At 38.1% G+C, this 18290-nt stretch overlaps 1 protein-coding gene across 1 annotated transcript; it reads right to left on the bottom strand.

The window, feature by feature from the left end:
- Positions 1-10655: 10655 nt before the first annotated feature.
- Positions 10656-12407, bottom strand: LOC120357366 (piggyBac transposable element-derived protein 4-like). The gene is given in 3 exon segments (XM_039447544.1): positions 10656-10721; positions 11791-12191; positions 12194-12407. Coding segments are annotated over 3 exon segments (561 nt in total). The 5' UTR covers positions 12288-12407.
- Positions 12408-18290: the final 5883 nt, after the last annotated feature.

The raw sequence follows: 18290 nt of genomic DNA, 5'->3' as shown, positions 1-18290 counted from the left end.
CATTAAACAAGGTGTACCACGTAGAGGTAGCTTAGTCGGATTTACATTTTTTTTGTGTTTGAAGAAAGATCGGAGAATAATTCAACCAGTCAAGATAAGATTAATCGGTGATCCAACCAATCAAGATAAGATCGATCGGTAATCCAGTCAGTTAAGACAAGATTGATCGGTGATTTAGCCAGTCAAGGCAAGATCGGAAAAAATCCGGCTAGTGAAGGCAAGATTTAGAGAATTTTCTATAAGTGTTAATAAGTGTTCGAAAATTCTTCTTTTATTCTGTATACATAGTCAAATTCGACGTTTAAAATTTTGAGCAGTTTCCAGAAGGACATTTCTAGGAATAGAAATGCAACAGTTTCTTATACGGTCTATCATATTGTCTCTAGTTTTAGGTATTTCTGCGTAAATCACATTTATTATAAGTCCCTATAGGAAAAAATCGGGACTTGTCAGATCCGGAGATTTGGGACACCATTCAACATGTCTTCCAAGTTCAATAAACTTACATGGAAAGAGACAGTGTAGAAACTGTCGGACTCTCCAACTCTTGTGAGCTGATGCGCTATCATGTTGGAACCACGTGCTTGCGTTTATATGTGTAGCATCATTCCGGAGGGGACAGCGGAAGTGCATCTGATATGCTCCAACTCTCGAGTGGCATCTCTTAAGGTATTATCTATACCTAGGTTGGAGCTTTGTGGTGCGCAATTACTAGCTAATGGAAAAGGTGCTAGGCGCATTAGAAATCACTGTGAACGGCAAGTATTATTGGACCGATTCACTAATCGTACTGGCTCCAAGCTAGCAACAAAAAACTACCAGTGTTCGTAGCACATAGAATAAGAAAGATCCAAGAAATAACTGCCAAATTGAAAATTGAAGACACGTCGGCAGCAAAGAGAATCCTGCAGACTTGCTGTCACGTGGAACCACTCTTAAGGAGCTACTAAACTCACAGCTGGCGGCGGGACCCCATTGGCTGCATGGTGAAGGCCTACCAGAAAATTCAAATAAAGTGACAGAATATGACGAAAATCAACTGCAGGAGTGTGATCGATCAAAAGGAGCAGCGGTGGTCACCCATATAGAAACAAATCCATTCGATAAATTTTCTACGTTTACAAGGATGATTAGGGTAGCAGCCGCATGCCTGCGATTTGCATATAATTGTAGAGGGCAAAAACGTCATGGTTTCTTAACGGTTGACGAATTGCAAGAAGCAACCAAAAAACTAATAAGAAGTGAGCAAGAAATAGCATTTGCCAAAGATATCAAGGACATAAGAAGTAAAGGAACTGAATCGATTCGAAGCAATTTGAAGCAACTGAGTCCATTCATCGATGAAGAAAACCTGATTCGAGTTGGAAGCAGACTGCAGAAGTCAAAATTGCAATCGGATATCAAGCATCCATATTTAATGCATCAAAGTTCAAATTTGCAAGACTCATCATTGAGCATGAACATCGCAAACTCATGCATGCAGGAGCGGAAGCAACGCTGGCTGCGATAAGACTGAAATACTGGCCGCTTAGGGCGTGCGGTTTGGTGAGAAGACTGCTACAAAAGTGTATAAGATGCTTTAGGGCCAGGCCTCGATTTTCGGAGCAAATAATGGGAAGTCTGCTTAGTCATCGTGTCACTCAGTACAGACCATTCAGCTGCGTAGGCATAGACTTCTGCGGTCCATTATATATTCGTGAAGGATCGCGCAGAAATAGCAAGCATGTAAAGGCGTACGTATCCGTATTTGTTTGCCTAGCAATAAAGGCAGTCCACCTGGAAGTAGTATCGAATTTAACTACGGATGCATTTCTCAATGCCTTCAAGAGATTCATTGGATGCAGAGGCAAACCCTCAGACGTCTTCACAGACAACGGCACCAATTTTATTGGCGCAAAGCGTGAGTTGGAAGAGATACGAAATCTGTTCAATCAAGAGGAGCATCAGCGCAAGCTCACAGATAGCACAGCGATGGATCACATCAAATGACACTTTATCCCCCCGCGAGCACCGCATTTCGGTGGACTGTGGGAGGCAACTGTCAAGGCCTTCAAAAGACATTTCTATAGAGTAGAGGCGGATGTACCGCTCACATTTGAAGAGGCATCAACTCTTGTGACACAAATAGAGGCCATTCTGAATTCGAGGTCTTTGATAGCTTTGTCGCTTGACCCAAACGACTTAAGTTATATTTCAGCAGGGCACTTCATTATAGGTGAGGCGATAGTTTCCTACCCGGAGACGGACCTAACGCAGATAAAGACAAATCGCCAGATAGCCATACAGGTTGCGGCCCAGCACTCCAAGTTGGGCAGTTGGTAGTCCTACGTGAGGATGGATTACCTTTGAAATAGATATTAGGCAGAGTCCAGGAGGTGTTTCCGGGAAGCGATGGCATTGTTCGTACGGCCACCATCAAAACAACGTCTGGAATATTTAAAAGACCAGCAACTAAACTTGCTATACTCCCGGTAGAAGAGGATGTAAAAGGAAGCGAGGAGTAGCATCATATTCTACCGCTTCCAATGGTTAAGCCAATCTCAAGATTGTTTACACTACACAGTACAGTATCACAATCAGTTTTAGTTTCATTATTATTTCCGTTTAAAATTATATAGAGTTTAGTTTTACTTGATTTCAAATTTTGTTAAAAGACAACCTAGTACATGCATTATAATGTATAAAGTAAATTTGATAGCACAATCCTGTCAAGGCGCACGGTATGTTGTGTAGAATTTGAAACTTCGCAACTTAGCGCGTTTAGAGCAGCGATGTAACGCCGTCGAGAGATGGCGCGAACACACACACACACACACACGCACACGCTCTCTCGCTCTCTCGCTCACTCGCTCTCTCGCTCTCTCGATCACTCACTCACTCGCACACTCACACACACACACACACACACACACACACTCACACACACACACGCACACTCACACACACACACTCACTCACACATTCAGTCACACACTCACTTACACACTCACTCACTCACACACACACACACACACACACTCTCTCTCTCTCTCTCTCTCTCTCACACACTCACACACACGCACGCACTCTCTCACACACGCACGCACGCACGCACGCACATACACATACATATACACACAAGACACACGCCGCATGGCAGAGTTTGTAACAAAAAGGAAAAATATATTCCGTTAAAGCTATCGAAGTGAATATCATTCAATAACATATCCTAAATACAAAACACCTCCAGAAAAATGCGTAACTTATGTATTTTATTGCTCCCAATGTGGTATATTACTTAACGATCCCATGTTAAAGTAATGTTGAACTAAAAGATGCACACGATGTGAAGAGGCTTATACATTATCAATTTCGTCGACTAATTATTTTTTAAATATTGATATGGAATATCAACTCCGATCTTTATTGGAAGATGAGATTATTGAAAATTCACTACAAAAAAATGCACGACACTTCATGAGAAAGTTAGACGCTAACAGTAACGACTCGATATCTGACATACAAGATAGACTGATGTATTTAAATAATAAGTATATAAAGAAAAAAAATGATGAACATAAAATTGTTTTGTCATTAAATATGAATACCGATGGTACTCCTACTTTTGAAAATAGCAAGAAAAACATATGGCCTTTCCAATGTATAATTAAAGAATTACCTCCATAAATAAGGTTCAAAACGTTAATTTTGATATCATTACTGTGGATCACTACTAAAGAACCGAAACCGAAAATCATATATACGTATATATTAAAAAATAATACAAACGCAAGAAAAAAAATTTGAAAAAGGTTTATAATATACGTTATTCGAAGGTCATTTCGAAAAAAGGGAGATTTTAATTGTGTTTTTTAAGTTGTATGTGAATCCAAACGTACACAATAGTGTAAAAAGCAAAATTTTATTTATTTTTTTTTTGTTTAATTGGCATTTGATCTTTCCTTAGCAACAATTTAATCGTTCTGATTAACAAACGCAATATTGTAATTAGGCTACAAAAATCTACATATAAACTATATATAAATATACAGGGTGTCAGGTAACTATCGTGGTTTCGTGGATTGATAGATGAAGTAAAACTGAGCAGAAGAGTCCTTTACCATTTTTTAATATTTGCCATAGTTAACGAAAAAAAAATTAATAAAGTCTGCGAATAAGCGCGTATCACCGCGCGCAAGGATCACCCGCCGGTCGCTGAGATTTAGGCAGCCGCGGCTGTAGGCGCGGTAGTTATCTGACACCCTGTATATAGGAAACACAAGATTATTTTTTTCTTAATGAATGTTAAATAAGTATACATATATTAGGTATTTAATTTGCGAATTAATGACTGATTTATTATCTTAAAATATTTTAATTTACGAAAATGAAAAATTATATGATTAAAGAAAAATAATTGTTTAAGAATAAATTTTTTTTAGTGTAGCACATTTTTCGAATATTCGGAGTGTAAAAAATTTAAAATATAAAAATTGCCTCTTCTTATAGTATTGTCCGATGCTTTTATGTCGTAATTTTATATTTGCCTTTAGTTATTATTATTGTAAAACTTATTCTGTATATACTTTTTCAGAAATATAATTTTCTTAAAACTGTTATTTTCTATTTTATAAGTCATGAGGCAAATGTACAATATAATTTGTATTATTGTTAATTGAGTACTTATGATATACATTAAATACATCAATGCGATGTAACAACTACACTGTAATTATTAGGCATAAAGCGCTAAAATGCGAGTTTTTATATGTATCTACATGAAGTGATTCTACATATATTAGCACATGAATAAATATAAATGCAAGCAGATAAAATTAAAAAATTTAAATTAAATTAAAAGAAGGAAGTCAATTTAAAATACGTCTGCACAGTCTACGTCTGCTAATCGTGGATCACCTCAACATTGAAATATTTTACCAATCGAAACAGCTAGTTTCGATTGGTAAAATATTTCAACGTATTCTGGAAAATGTATCGAGTTAGGAAATGGTTACCTGACATTGTTCCCCGTAGATTATTGCGATCGAAGTACTTACAAAAAGGGAAATCAATAAGAGAAGAAATGCGATGAATATTATTAATATTTTGTACTGAGTCTAAACAGAAATATATGAAGAGAAGAAATATATGGCACCTGATTAAAAAAAAAACAGCATTTTATTGCAAGATAGGTTTAGATACAACAAACTGTTATATTATATATAAATAAAGTTACAGCGTTGAAGATAAATATAAACGTGACATTTTTTACAGAGATGATTTACACAGTATATGTAATATAACGAATGTTATATTAATATGTATGTTCCTCATTTCGCATCTAGATTTATTGAGATTTGTCATGTCTGTCATTTTTTTTAAATGATTCATTCCGATTTGAAATGAATCGGAAATCATTCGATTCATTCCGATTCGAAATGAATCGGAAATCATCCGATTCATTGCGATTTGAAATGAATCAGAAATCATCCGATTCATTCCGATTCGAAATGATTTGGAAATCATCCGATTCATCCTGATTCGAAATGAATCGGAAATCATCCGATTCATCCCGATTTGAAATGAATTGGAAATCATCCAATTCACTTTGGAAATTTCCGATGCACTAATCCGATTAAAACCGATTCAATTGGTTTTAATAGGAAATTTTAAGCAGGGCAGTGTTCAAGTCGGACGAAACAATCTGTTTATCGATCGATTGGATTGAATCTAAGCTAAGCGTAATAAGTTAGGTTTTCTGTCAAATTTAACTCTGCAAGCAGATTATCTGCTTCGGCTTGAACTTGGCATTCTGCGTTTCGAAATTCACTGCTAGTATTACAAATCTATAGTTCCATATACCGTAGACGTAATGTACACTATAGATTTTCAGTAAGTGAATTACGAAACGCAGCCCTTTGCATTACGTACTCTCTAAAACTGAATTAGTGAAATTTTACCGATTTACAGTGCTATACTTATAATTGTGTCATTAGTGAATATTTACTATTTTTCAGTGATACATTACTGACAATGAATAAAATACTTACAAGTATATAGTAATATATTCAGTGAAATAAAATGGTTATAAGTATATCACTGAAAACAGCTAGATTATTCACTGTCTGTCAATGAATAATACACTGATTCCAATTTAGAGAGAATATGAATGTTTTATTATATACAGGCGAACAATACTTAAAAAACGTTTTATAAAATAATTATTGGATTGATATCTTTTCCTAATTTTTTTATAATTGAAAATAAATTGAATTACGTTTATAGTTGCATTTACAATGTTACATCAGGTTTTCAATTTAACACATTTTTATTTATATTATTATGTTAGCACACAAAAGTTCAACATAAATAAAATCAAAAATAAACAATACATAAAACTTTTCATATAAATAAGACTCTTGCTATATACGAGGGCAGTCCGATAAGTACTTAGCCTACAAAAGAAAAACGAATATTTTGGAAAAGTGGTGATTTATTTCTCAACATAGTCTCCTTTTAGCTCGATACACTTGACCCAGCGATGCTCCAACTTCTTTAACCCATCTGAAAAATACGTTTTCTCGAGGTCTACAAAGTAGGCCTCCGTGACGGCGATGACCTCCTCATTCGACTCAAATTTCTGCCCGGCGAGTGACTTTTTCAAGTTTGGAAACAAAAAAAAGTCGCACGAGGCCAAATCTGGAGATTACGGTAGATGGGGCAGCAGTTCGTAGTGCAATTCGACCAATTTGGCCGTGGCGACGGCGGAGGTGTGAGCCTGTGTGTTGTCATGGTGGAAGAGCACTTTTTTCTTCGCCAAATGGGGCCGTTTTTTCTGCAATTCGGCGTCGAATCGGCCCAATAATTCAGCATAGTAGAGCCCTGTGACCGTTTTGTCCTTCTCCAGGTAGTCGATGTAGATCACACCTTATGAATCCCAGAAAACGGTAGCCATCACCTTTCCGGCCGATAGGACAGTCTTCGCCTTCTTCGGAGCACGTTCGCCGGGTGAAGTCCACTGTTTCGACTGTTCCTTGGTCTCTGGTGTGTAGCAGTGGATCCATGTTTTGTCGACGGTCACGAAACGATGCAGAAACTCCTTCGAATTGCGCTTAAACAGCGTCAAACACTGCTCTGAAGTGGTCTCACGGTTGCGCTTGTTGTCCGGAGTGAGCAAACGCGGCACTCATCGCGCCGACAGCTTTCTCATGCCCAAAATTTCATGTAAGATATGACCCACGCGGTTTTTTGAGATGCCTACTGTTTCAGCTATCTCGTGCACCTTCAATCGGCAGTCTGCCAATACGAGATCGTGGATTTTTGTCACGTTATCCTCCGTGGTAGCCATTTTCGGAGCACCTGAGCGTGGCTCATCAAAAACCGACGTGCAACCACGTTGAAAATCGTTAAATCAATTTTTGATGGTCGCCATCGAAGGAGAAGAGTCACCGTACATAGCATCCAAGCGCTCTTTGATTTCGTTGCGCGATTTCCCTTCCAAAAACAAGAATCGAATCACCGACCGATATTGCTCTTTTTCTATTGTTCTAAAATCCGCGGACACGCCCGCTTCCACACGCGGTCAAAACAAAACTACGAGTCCGATTCGGCTGAAATTTTGACAGTAGCCGTCTACGAGAATGTACTACACAATAATAAATCTCTCTTGCGATACTGGCACCATCGGGCGGTGAGGCTAAGTTATTGGACCGCCCTCGTAAGTAATATATGTTTAATTAATATTAGTCTAAAATATTCTTACTTTAAAGTAATATGTGATTTATGCATTTTTAAATATAATTACATAATAAGAAAGTAAATGAGGACTTCAAATATATTTAGCAGTACAAATAAATTTATATCAATAAGTTAAAAACTGTTTCACATATACTTTTATTTATATTAATTAGGAATGAGATTTTTCTATGAAAAGTTTGAGTGACGTGATAAAATATGAATGAAAAATATATATAGATCTATAATATGTTCTTGAGCTATATTACAATGACATGTACTTATAACTCATTTTTATCAAATTACGCTCAAATTTTTTATAAATAAAAAATATATGTTAAACAGTTTTTTACTTAATGGTCTAGATTTACTTTTACTGTCAAATATATTTGAATTTCTTTTTCAGTTGTAACGATACGCCCCTCCACCATCCGTGCGCCTCCGTTCCGTCCACCGAACGACGAACGCCGAGCGTAGCGGGGGACCACGTGCGCGCACGGCCGAATTTCGCCGTGCGACCACGCGACGACACGCGCGCCGACTGTGACGTTCCACAACGCTCCCACTCCAGCTTGGCCGACCGAGCGCGCGGATTGGCTTGCCCAGCCGCGCGTTTGGATATATAAGCCGGCAGTGGGAACGCACAAGTTCAGATCCGTCCGATTACCCGACCTGTCCTGAGACCGAGCATTCTCGATCGCTCCCTGAAGACGAGCATTCTCGTCGCTCTCCTGCTCATCAACGGGCATTCCCGTCGATCTCCTCGGCCGAGTATCCTCGACCAGTCGACTCCGATATCCTCGACGAGCATTCTCGTCATTATCACCGACCGAGCATTCTCGACCAATCACCGTCGTCCTCGAGTATCTTCACTGCCGCACCGACATACGGTCGCGTTTTCGTAACCTAGTCATCGGCAGGGCATAAGCAACCTGTCAATCGAGTGCCCCACTTGCACGGGGCGCGCTGGGGCGAATCGCGGAAGCGAACGCGCCGGCAACAACCCGCACTCGCGCACGCGCTCACACAACCGCGCTAGCCAATCCCGTCACGCCCCGCGACTCACCGACCGTACGGGCAAGCAGCCCGCGTAACCTCCCTGCCGAAAATGTGCGATTAAAACCGATTAAAACGAATCTTTTTTAATCGGTTTTAAGCATGTTTTAATCGATTCAATCCACGAGCGGATTAAAAAATAATCGGTTTTAATTCTATACAAACCGTAATTGATTTTAATATCGCTTTCGCGAATTATTTCTAATCCGAAATAATTACATTCTAATCCATACTGTTGTCAATCCAAATAAATTTGAATAATCGAATGGATATATAATTCAAAATAATCCGCTTATTGCCCATTTCTATCAAAGGTTTAAATTTAATCATTGGTTAACTTGTAGCATGCTGGCAACTCCGAAATTTAAGCATTTCTACTATATTATGTGTAATAATTATATTAGAAATTTTGACATTGTCATTCTGTAAATTAACCAACAATTAAATTTCAACCACGTTAGTATACCTGGACATAAATTGTAGATTTTTTAAATAAAAAAAAAGTTGTTTATTACAATAATATTTCTTATTAATAATTTTAACTATATTAAGGTTTGCATAACATTTGCATTAACATTTTTTTAAATATAATGTACAATAACATTTTTTTATAAACAGCATTGTATTTATTACCATATTATTGAATCTCATATACATTCGGAGGTTTGCATAAATATCTAGAATATCCTACATCTACATGAATAATCTTGCTTTTTACATCACTTATTGGAACTATTGAGCTATGTACATAATCTTCTGATTCTATCTTATCCATGTACGATACATGTACGAACGGTTTGTTGGAACTGATTGTAATTTTTGATATTTGAATGTGACATTTATTATTTAAGAGAGTGATGTGTAATATTTGTTCATATTTACCTGAATGCAACTGAACCATTGTATCGCTCGTCTTTTGTGCTTTACGATATTTCTGACTGTGAAATACGACACCTATTCTATATATATTTCTGTTTTTAATTTTATAAATTGTTTAAGTGTAATGCATAATATAAAAATTTTTACAAATTTTAATGTAGTTGCATCAAGACTCCTAAATACTCTCAGTGACCATCACATTTAGGAATCCTGACACTAGTAGCGAGAAATGATGCGCTGAGACGCTAAGAATTCTTGCGTACTATTTTCAAATAAAAAGCTATTTTGATAAAATAACATTGTAAATTATTTTAACAAATTTATAAAATTGTTCTAAAACTATTTTTTTCTTGACGGTTTATGAACTGCCAAAAAATCATAGCTTTTGGACAATTTTACAAATTTTTTAACGTGATTTATAGTGTTATCATCAAAATATCTCTTTATTTAAAAATGGCACATAAGATTTGTTAGCGTCTCAGCGTGTCATATCGCATTAAAATTCGAATTAATTATAATTTATGAAATCATGTAATTTCGGATTGAAATGGATTTATCCCAATATTAATACGTCCGAATTATACTAATTCCGATCTGATTTTTAATCGGTCTTAATACCGTATTTTCGGTGCAAAAATCCCGATCGATTTGGATTACTTTTTTTTTAATCGGTTTTAATCCCATATTTTCGGCAGGGCTACCACGTAGTATTTTACCGTACACTATCTTAGCCTAAGTATGTAATTAAGTTCTTTAGTTTGATTCTTTTATGATACGAAATATTGTTGCCGATTGCGCACTTTAGTTTTCGTTCATGCATTGTCTCTGAGTAACTGCGTTCCGCGCGCAATCGACTAGTGATCATTGTATATATACCTGCAAACCTCTTTTCTTTCTGTTAACATTCCTCTCTTGTATCACGCTTTATTGTTCTGTTAGCGACTATCTTTTCTTTATTGAATAAATTATCTTCTTTCTTTTGCTACTATACACTCTGGGTATGATCATTACGGACAACTGACCAACCGACGAGTCTTATCCGGATCGATCCCGGAATTCCCGCACCACACTGTCTAAGACCGAAACCGCGTACCGTTACACAGTTTCTTACTATAACATAACCTTTTAAATCTGCATAAATCGTATTACTTTATAAATATATAAATTGAGAATACTAATATTAATTACAATATTCATTTCTCATAATATACTAGAATTTTTGCATTGCTTTTGAGAAGAACTTACATATTTCACTTTTTTTTTACTATGTAGAACTCTTGTATGATAACATAATGACATAAATAAAAATGTGTTGAATTGCAAACTTGATGTAACATTGTAAATGCGACTGTGAACATAGTTCATTTTCTTAAAATTATGAAAAAAAATGAGAAAAGAAGTAATTTAATCTATAGGAAACTCTCTAGAGGAAACTTGTTCTATAAAACTTTACACATTTTGCCTTCTACGGTCGCAGCTAGATCTTCGTGCTTGTTTTTATTTGTGTGATTTTATATACCTTCCTCAACTAATTCGTCATTAGTAAACAATAAGTTGGAATTCGTGTAGACATATTGCATGTAAAATTGTTTTTGTGAATTATGTATCAATAGATGCAAATGTGCACCTACATTTTAATACTTTCATCAAAATTATATGGAACCTAAGAGAAAAAAGGTACCTTGCTGCATTTTTAAATATTATTTTTGTAATGCTTTTTTGAAATTTTTAGTGGATTATGTAAGCCAATAAGATTTCTTGAGATGCTGTCTATTCCAGTCTTTCATTATACATATAAAATTTTTAAATCGTTTTTAATTATTTAATACAAAATTATTTTTCAAAAAATTAAGAAATTCAAAAATTTTCTTCTATTATTAAATTAAAATTTCAATGTTTATTTTCATGAATAGAAAATATTTTTGTCATAAAATTTTACAATGATTGTTTTAAAAACGTCAAATTAAGTGTTAAAATTGTTATATATCTATTGTGTTTAATTTTAATTTAATTAATAATGGAAGAGCAGGTTTGAATTTCTTGATTTTTTTTAATACAAAATTTATGAAAAAGAATTATTCTCATTCTCAGAATCGAATCTGGAAACTCGAGTATAGTAGTCAACGTCATCAGAAATTTTGCCATAGAGATTTGTTTGCTGGTTTTTAATTTGTACAGGCAAAAAGCGTTCCAAACGCACATGTCGATTAAATGGAAGAAATATTTTTTATACCACTTCATGGATTTGCGTTGGGAGTGTATGGTGCTAATAACCATATCTGTTTTATCTACACTTCCCATCAAACGATTGTAGTCGACAACACACTTTGGTTTCTTTATCATTTCTTGCGTTCGGTAATGAAGTTTTGTATTAACAAATTCATGATTGTGGCAAGAAGATAGCATATATACTTCCCTCTTGTCACACCATTTCATTGCTAGTAAATGCTTAGAAGAACGGAAACTCGCTTCACCAGTATTTAATTTATCCTGGAAAATCGGCATGCCTTTTCGTCTTTTTCGGACAGTTCCACATGCGTTGCGTTTTTATGTAAAAGAGTGAAAAGTGCCGGGCTGGTATACCAATTATCCACATATAATGTGTGGCCTTTACCTAAGTAAGGTTTTAATAATTCCATGACTATATTGCCTGATTTTCCGATAAATTCATTTTCAAAGTTTACTATAGTCAGTGATCCATTATAAATAATAAAATCTTGCACAAACCCAGAATGGGTATCACATAAAATGAAGGATTTAATTCCAATTAAATCTATTTCTCTTGGAAGGAATGTATTGCTTGAACGATAATCTGCCTTTGTAAAGAAGTAGACTTTCATCAATACAAAGGTTTTCGAATGGATAAAGTGCCTGCTGAAAACTTTGTCGGAGCTTATCGCATATTTCCCGTATTTTATACAATTTATCAGTATCCGCAGTTACATTATTCGTATTAAAATGTAAGATTTTTAATAAATATAGAAATCTATCCCTACTCATAACTTCGCCAAAAATGTTGCTCTTCAACAATGTGTCGTTAGACCAGTACTCAGAATATGTCAGTTTTTTATTTCGCGACATTAATAATTTGACGGCGAGAAAGCAATACATCTCAGGGACAGAAGTGCTTTGATAATTTACGTTAGTAATATTCTCATCAAGGTTATTCCGATAATCGTGTGTTGTGCTGACAATGAAATTTATAAAGTTTTCAGAACAAAATAATTGAAAAAACTCTAAAATCGATGCTGAATAACTAATCGATGCTTTTATTCCCGAATGTTTGGAACTAAACTTATGAATAGTTGGCCGAAATAATTCTTTCGTCCATGTAATTTCTGTGAGATTTCTGCCAGATTCCGTTGAAGTATCTTCTTCGTGTTCAGACGTGCTGGATATGATTTGCCGAAATCTTTTACAATTTTGGGTGCATCTTTCCCGTATCAAATTTAAATTTATTTGCTCATCTTCTGACAGATCCAAAAAATTATGATTTGTGTCAATTCGTCTTTTTCTGTTATTCGACATCTTTTTGAGGGGCGGATAAAATCTGTTTATAAATAATTAATTTCAACAGAGCTACCCAAATTTGACAGACAATAAAACATACCTTTTTATTCCCGAATGTTTGGAACTAAACTGTTCTTGGAAGAAAACTTAAATTTACTATATTCCTGCAGTAAGCATTAACGTAATTCGCACAGACCGTTCGAGCCAGTATCGTAAGACTGATGATCGAGGCATTTGGTTTATTATTGAAGCCCGTAAAAAACAAATGATGCAAAACAAAAGACTCACGCGGCATGTCCAGAGTGAGATACTCTGTGCATAGCAACTGCAGGCGCTTATCATATATACAATTACGCGACATCTAGCGGGAGCGACTATAGTCGCTCGTAGTATCTCAGCGGCATCACATGGAAAGCGACTATAGTCGCCCGTAGTACCTGAGTGGCATCATATGGAGAGCGACTATAGTCGCTCATAGTAGCGAAAGGGTTAAAGAATTTAAATAAAACTGTAAAAGTGAATAAATTCCTACTTCAGTTTCAAAACAAACCGGAACGGTGAAGCGGAACAATAGTCTCATTCCGCCCCACCTACTTGTTGATACCTCATGTCTACAACCTTGCTTTTAGTGTAACCTTTTAAGCGAAAGTAAATAGACATTGTGTACGAGGTGTGATCAAAAAGTAAGGTGACTTTGAATTTCGCGCGCTCTGTACACTCTAATTTCAAAAATTTTTTTTTTGTGTTGGTACACTCGTCACGATCATATGTTCACAGTTTTGACTATATAGCATGTGTTGTTTTTATGTGAGAGGCATAAAGGTTAGACTCGTGTTTGCGTGCTCGGCGATTTTTTGCTGTTGAAAATAATAGAGCAGAGAGTTTGTATTAATTTTTGTGTAAAAAATGGTATTAAGTGTGTTCAGAAACTCTTGAAATGTTGACAGTGGCGTACGGTGAGTCAACTTTGAGCAAAAAAAAATGTTTATAAATGGTATAAGTTATTCCAAGAGGGCCGAGAAAATGTTAACGATGAACCTCGCTCTGGACGCTCCAGCACGTCAAAAACCGACGAAAATGTTCGGGAAGTGAAAGAAATTGTGTTGAAAAATCGTCGAATCACGATTAGAGAAATAGCTGATGATCTTAACATATCGTTTGGCTCATGCCAATCAATTTTAACGGATGTTTTGGGTATGACACGTGTGTCAGCAAAATTCGTTCCAAAACTGCTTAATTTTGATCAGAAGCAGCGTCGCATGAACATCGCCCAAGACATGTTCAACGACGTCAATGATGATCCTGATCTGCTCAAAAGGGTTATAACTGGTGACGAAACATATGGTTATGACGTCGAAACCAAAGCCCAATCATCCCAGTGGAAGAGCCCAGGAGAGCCAAGACCGAAAAAGGCACGCCAAGTTTGTTCGAATGTGAAGGTTTTGCTCACAGTTTTCTTCGATTACCATGGCGTTGTGCATCAAGAATTCCTACCACAAGGTCGTACGGTAAACAAGGAGTATTACTTTGAGGTTATGCGGCGTTTGCGTGAATCAATAAGAAAAAAACGTCCGGAAGTGTGGAAAGAAAATTCATGGATTCTGCACCATGATAATGCACCTGCGCACACGTCGTTACTAGTGAGTACTTTTTTGGCTAAAAACAATACTATCATCATCAGCCACCGTATTCACCAGACTTGGCCCCCTGCGACTTTTTCCTCTTCCCAAAATTGAAAATGCCTATGGAAGGACGAAGATTTGCGACGATTGAGGAGATTAAGGCTGCATCGCTGGAGGAGCTCAAGGCAATACCCAAAAGTGCATTTCAGAAATGTTTTGACGACTGGAAAAAGCGCTGGCACAAATGCATTGTCTCAGAGAGGGATTATTTTGAAGGGGATAACATAATTTTGGATGAATAAATGAATATTTTTTTATAAAAATGAAAAGTCACGTTACTTTTTGATCACACCTCGTATTTGTGCACGAGTTCCTTCTTTTCGTACACGATAAATTGTACTGTTATTTTAGTCATTATATAACTCTTAAAGATGTCTCTTCGTATATCTGACGAAGGTGAGAACAGTAATATCTCTGTGAACATTTCGGAAATTAGTGAGACCTCTACGCAACCATCACCAACATCACTTACCTCTTCGTTTATGGCAGAACCACGCCTTAGTCTGCTTGATGACAAATTTTTAAGTACTTGCCAGAAAGTTCAACACCAAATAAAATTGTTGCTTTATGTATGAAATGTTCTCCTCAAAAAATAGAAATAAAGGGACATAATAATTGCTCATCTAACTTCCTAAGTCATTTGAAAAGGAAACACGGCGAAGATTGCATCGAGAAATATAAAAATTACATAAAAAATAAAAAAAAAGTTAAGCAATGTAGCCTGCGAAACTAGTAGCGGCAAAGTATCTAAACTTTCTGAAAAATTTAAAAAACTAACAAAAATTTTGACAGAGGAGCAATTTGATAAAAACATTGTTAAATATTTTATTCATTCTATGATTCCGTTGAGAGTTGTAGAAGATCAACATTTTTTGAAAATTTTTTCAGATTTAAATATATCGAACATTGACCTCAAGGTAATAAGTCGCCGAATTTTACGACGTTGTATACAAGATTATTATGTAAAAGAAATAGCAGAAATAAAATCTACACTGCGTGAAATTGATTGTGTCTGCACTACGATAGACATCTGGTCTGGTAAGAAACGAAGTCTTATGGGAGTTACAGCACATTGGATTACGAAAGATCTGTTTAAGATGTCAGTGGCATTAGCTTGTCGCAGGTTCAAAGATACTCATAGTTATGATCGTATATCTGAACTAATACAGGAAATTAATTCTGATTTTGACTTCACTGTAAAAAAGATAGTTACCACCATAACTGATAATGGTAGCAATTTTGTAAAGGCTTTCAAGATGTTTGGAGTACAAGTAACAAATATTAATAAGATTGAGCCAATTGATAATAATGAAGATGTATCCGATGCGATTTCATCTGATTCCGAAGATTTTGCGGAAGAAATTCACAATTTATCAATCGCGGATGACTCACACATTGTGGAAAGTTACTTCCTATCTGCACATTTACGATGCTGTGCACAGGTATTTCTCTGACGCCGGAGAGCAACGGCAAAATACGCGATCAAACAACGGAATAACTCGCGAAACACGCGCGGGAGCGACGAACAAACCGAGAAACACCAAACGCTCGCACCAAATCGCGAGATTGAGCGCCAGACGCGATGATACCGGTCGCGTCCCCGGGTTCACTTTTCAACTCTAGACACGGATCCACAACACGCAAGAATGTGTCATGCCGAAACGCGAAATCGTCGCTCGCACGAGCTAGCTCCTCTAATCGGCAGAGGGGCGGGGTAGCGGAGACAGGGACGGAGCGGCTCTCTTACGGGAGGAGACGGGTAGGCGAGGAATTAAGTAAAATCAGGCCGATATAACAGATAGAGATCACATATATTGCAGTGCATAATAGAGACGGCATACAATAAAATAAGAAAAAAAAGCGGTTAACGTAAGAAAGAAAGACAAAGAAATAAGGAGTTGACAAAAAGAAATTAATAAGCCAGACGCGGGAATTATTTCAACTCAGACCATAATTACGCTACACGCGTCGATTATGGCGACTGGTCCCGCGCGAAGCGCGGCAGCCAATCACGCACTCTCTGACCGGCGCGGCAAGAACGTGAACGCAGAGCCTCTGCTAAGGCGAGTCACGTAATTCTGAGACAAAAGTGCGTACAGTAAAAGATTCGCGTCGGCGACAACGCAGTCGCAGGAATCGTACTGCAAAATTAATATAACACGCACCCTGCAACAACGCACCGATAGCCCGGGCGGCCGTGCGATCACGGCCGTAACACGACTCGCGCACGTGCGCGAGGGCTTTGCGGCTTCCCGGGAAGCCGATCGTCCGTTAACTTCTACGGCGGAACCGCCAAAACACACGCGGCAGCCGACAGCTGGGTGCCTCGACGAAGTCTCGTGCTTGAGGTGGAGAGCCAGCCAAACACCAAGAAGCAAGGTGCGTTCAATCGCCACGCGGCGGACGTACTCGCACACTAACCTAATGGTTCCACCCCAGAACGCGAGCCGGTCGACACCGACAGCTCGTGGCCTCACACAGCGATTAGACGGGTCACCTCGACTCTCGGCACGGTCCTCTTCCTCGTCTGCAGAACCCCGGGCAAAGATCGCCAGGCCGGACACCCGATAGCCGCCTCCCGGCAACTCAGGATGATATCCCACGCTCTCGCTTCCGATAGCATCGTCTACGCCGAACGCCGGGTCGCACGCAAAAGCCGAGAGGATCGCGCTCGATGCGCGATCGTTGAGCGCTATCCCTCCCACAGGGTGCGCGATATCCTTGCGCCTAGCGGCGCGGCCTATCAGCGGTCGCCCTTTTTTTTTTTGGTACCGAAGAAGAGGAAAATCTTCACAGAGTCTTCCTACGACGAGTAATAGCAGGCCAAACCGATCAGTGGGTCGGTCCGTCAGGACGGGTCCTGCCGGAGCCGTTTTCCAATGAGCAGCCCTACTGACCGCCCTCACCCGACGAAGGAAGGAAGACGCCCCGGGGCCCGTACTCCAGGGTGTGAAGGATTCGATGTGAGTACATCGCTAAGATACTACTTACATCGCCTACCTCCTAAAAACCTCTCCTTTTGCGTATCCTAGCTGACCGATCGGGCGCCCCTGGCCAACAATACGTTATTACTTCAGTGGGCGCCCGCGTTCTTATAGTATATTATTCCTCGCCTAAGAACGGGCAGTCTTGACCAACCGTGGAACAAGTGTCCCCAGAGCTATTTGTAACATACAGAGAATAGGAGGATTATTATTGAGTCTTGGCAACAGTCGGAAGGAATGAGAGAGTCCAGGATTCTCCGGTTTATCTTCACGCCGTTGCTAGTCCACAAGTCATCTGTTTAGCAGTGGTCACACACCAAACCGCAGCTTCCAGACGAGGCAAACGCTGTTGATCCTGATGAAATTCCAACCATAGGGTGGAGTCGAGAATATATTTTCTCCAGTAACGTGGGACACCGTATCAGCCCCTTTAATACTACATTTTCAGACTCCAGCTTGTACTCCA

The sequence above is a fragment of the Solenopsis invicta genome, chromosome 3, assembly GCF_016802725.1.
Source record: "Solenopsis invicta isolate M01_SB chromosome 3, UNIL_Sinv_3.0, whole genome shotgun sequence".
In the NCBI taxonomy this organism is placed as follows: Eukaryota; Metazoa; Arthropoda; class Insecta; order Hymenoptera; family Formicidae; genus Solenopsis; species Solenopsis invicta.
The sequence above is the reverse complement of the archived record's forward strand: the minus strand, read 5'-3'. Positions and strand labels throughout refer to the sequence as shown.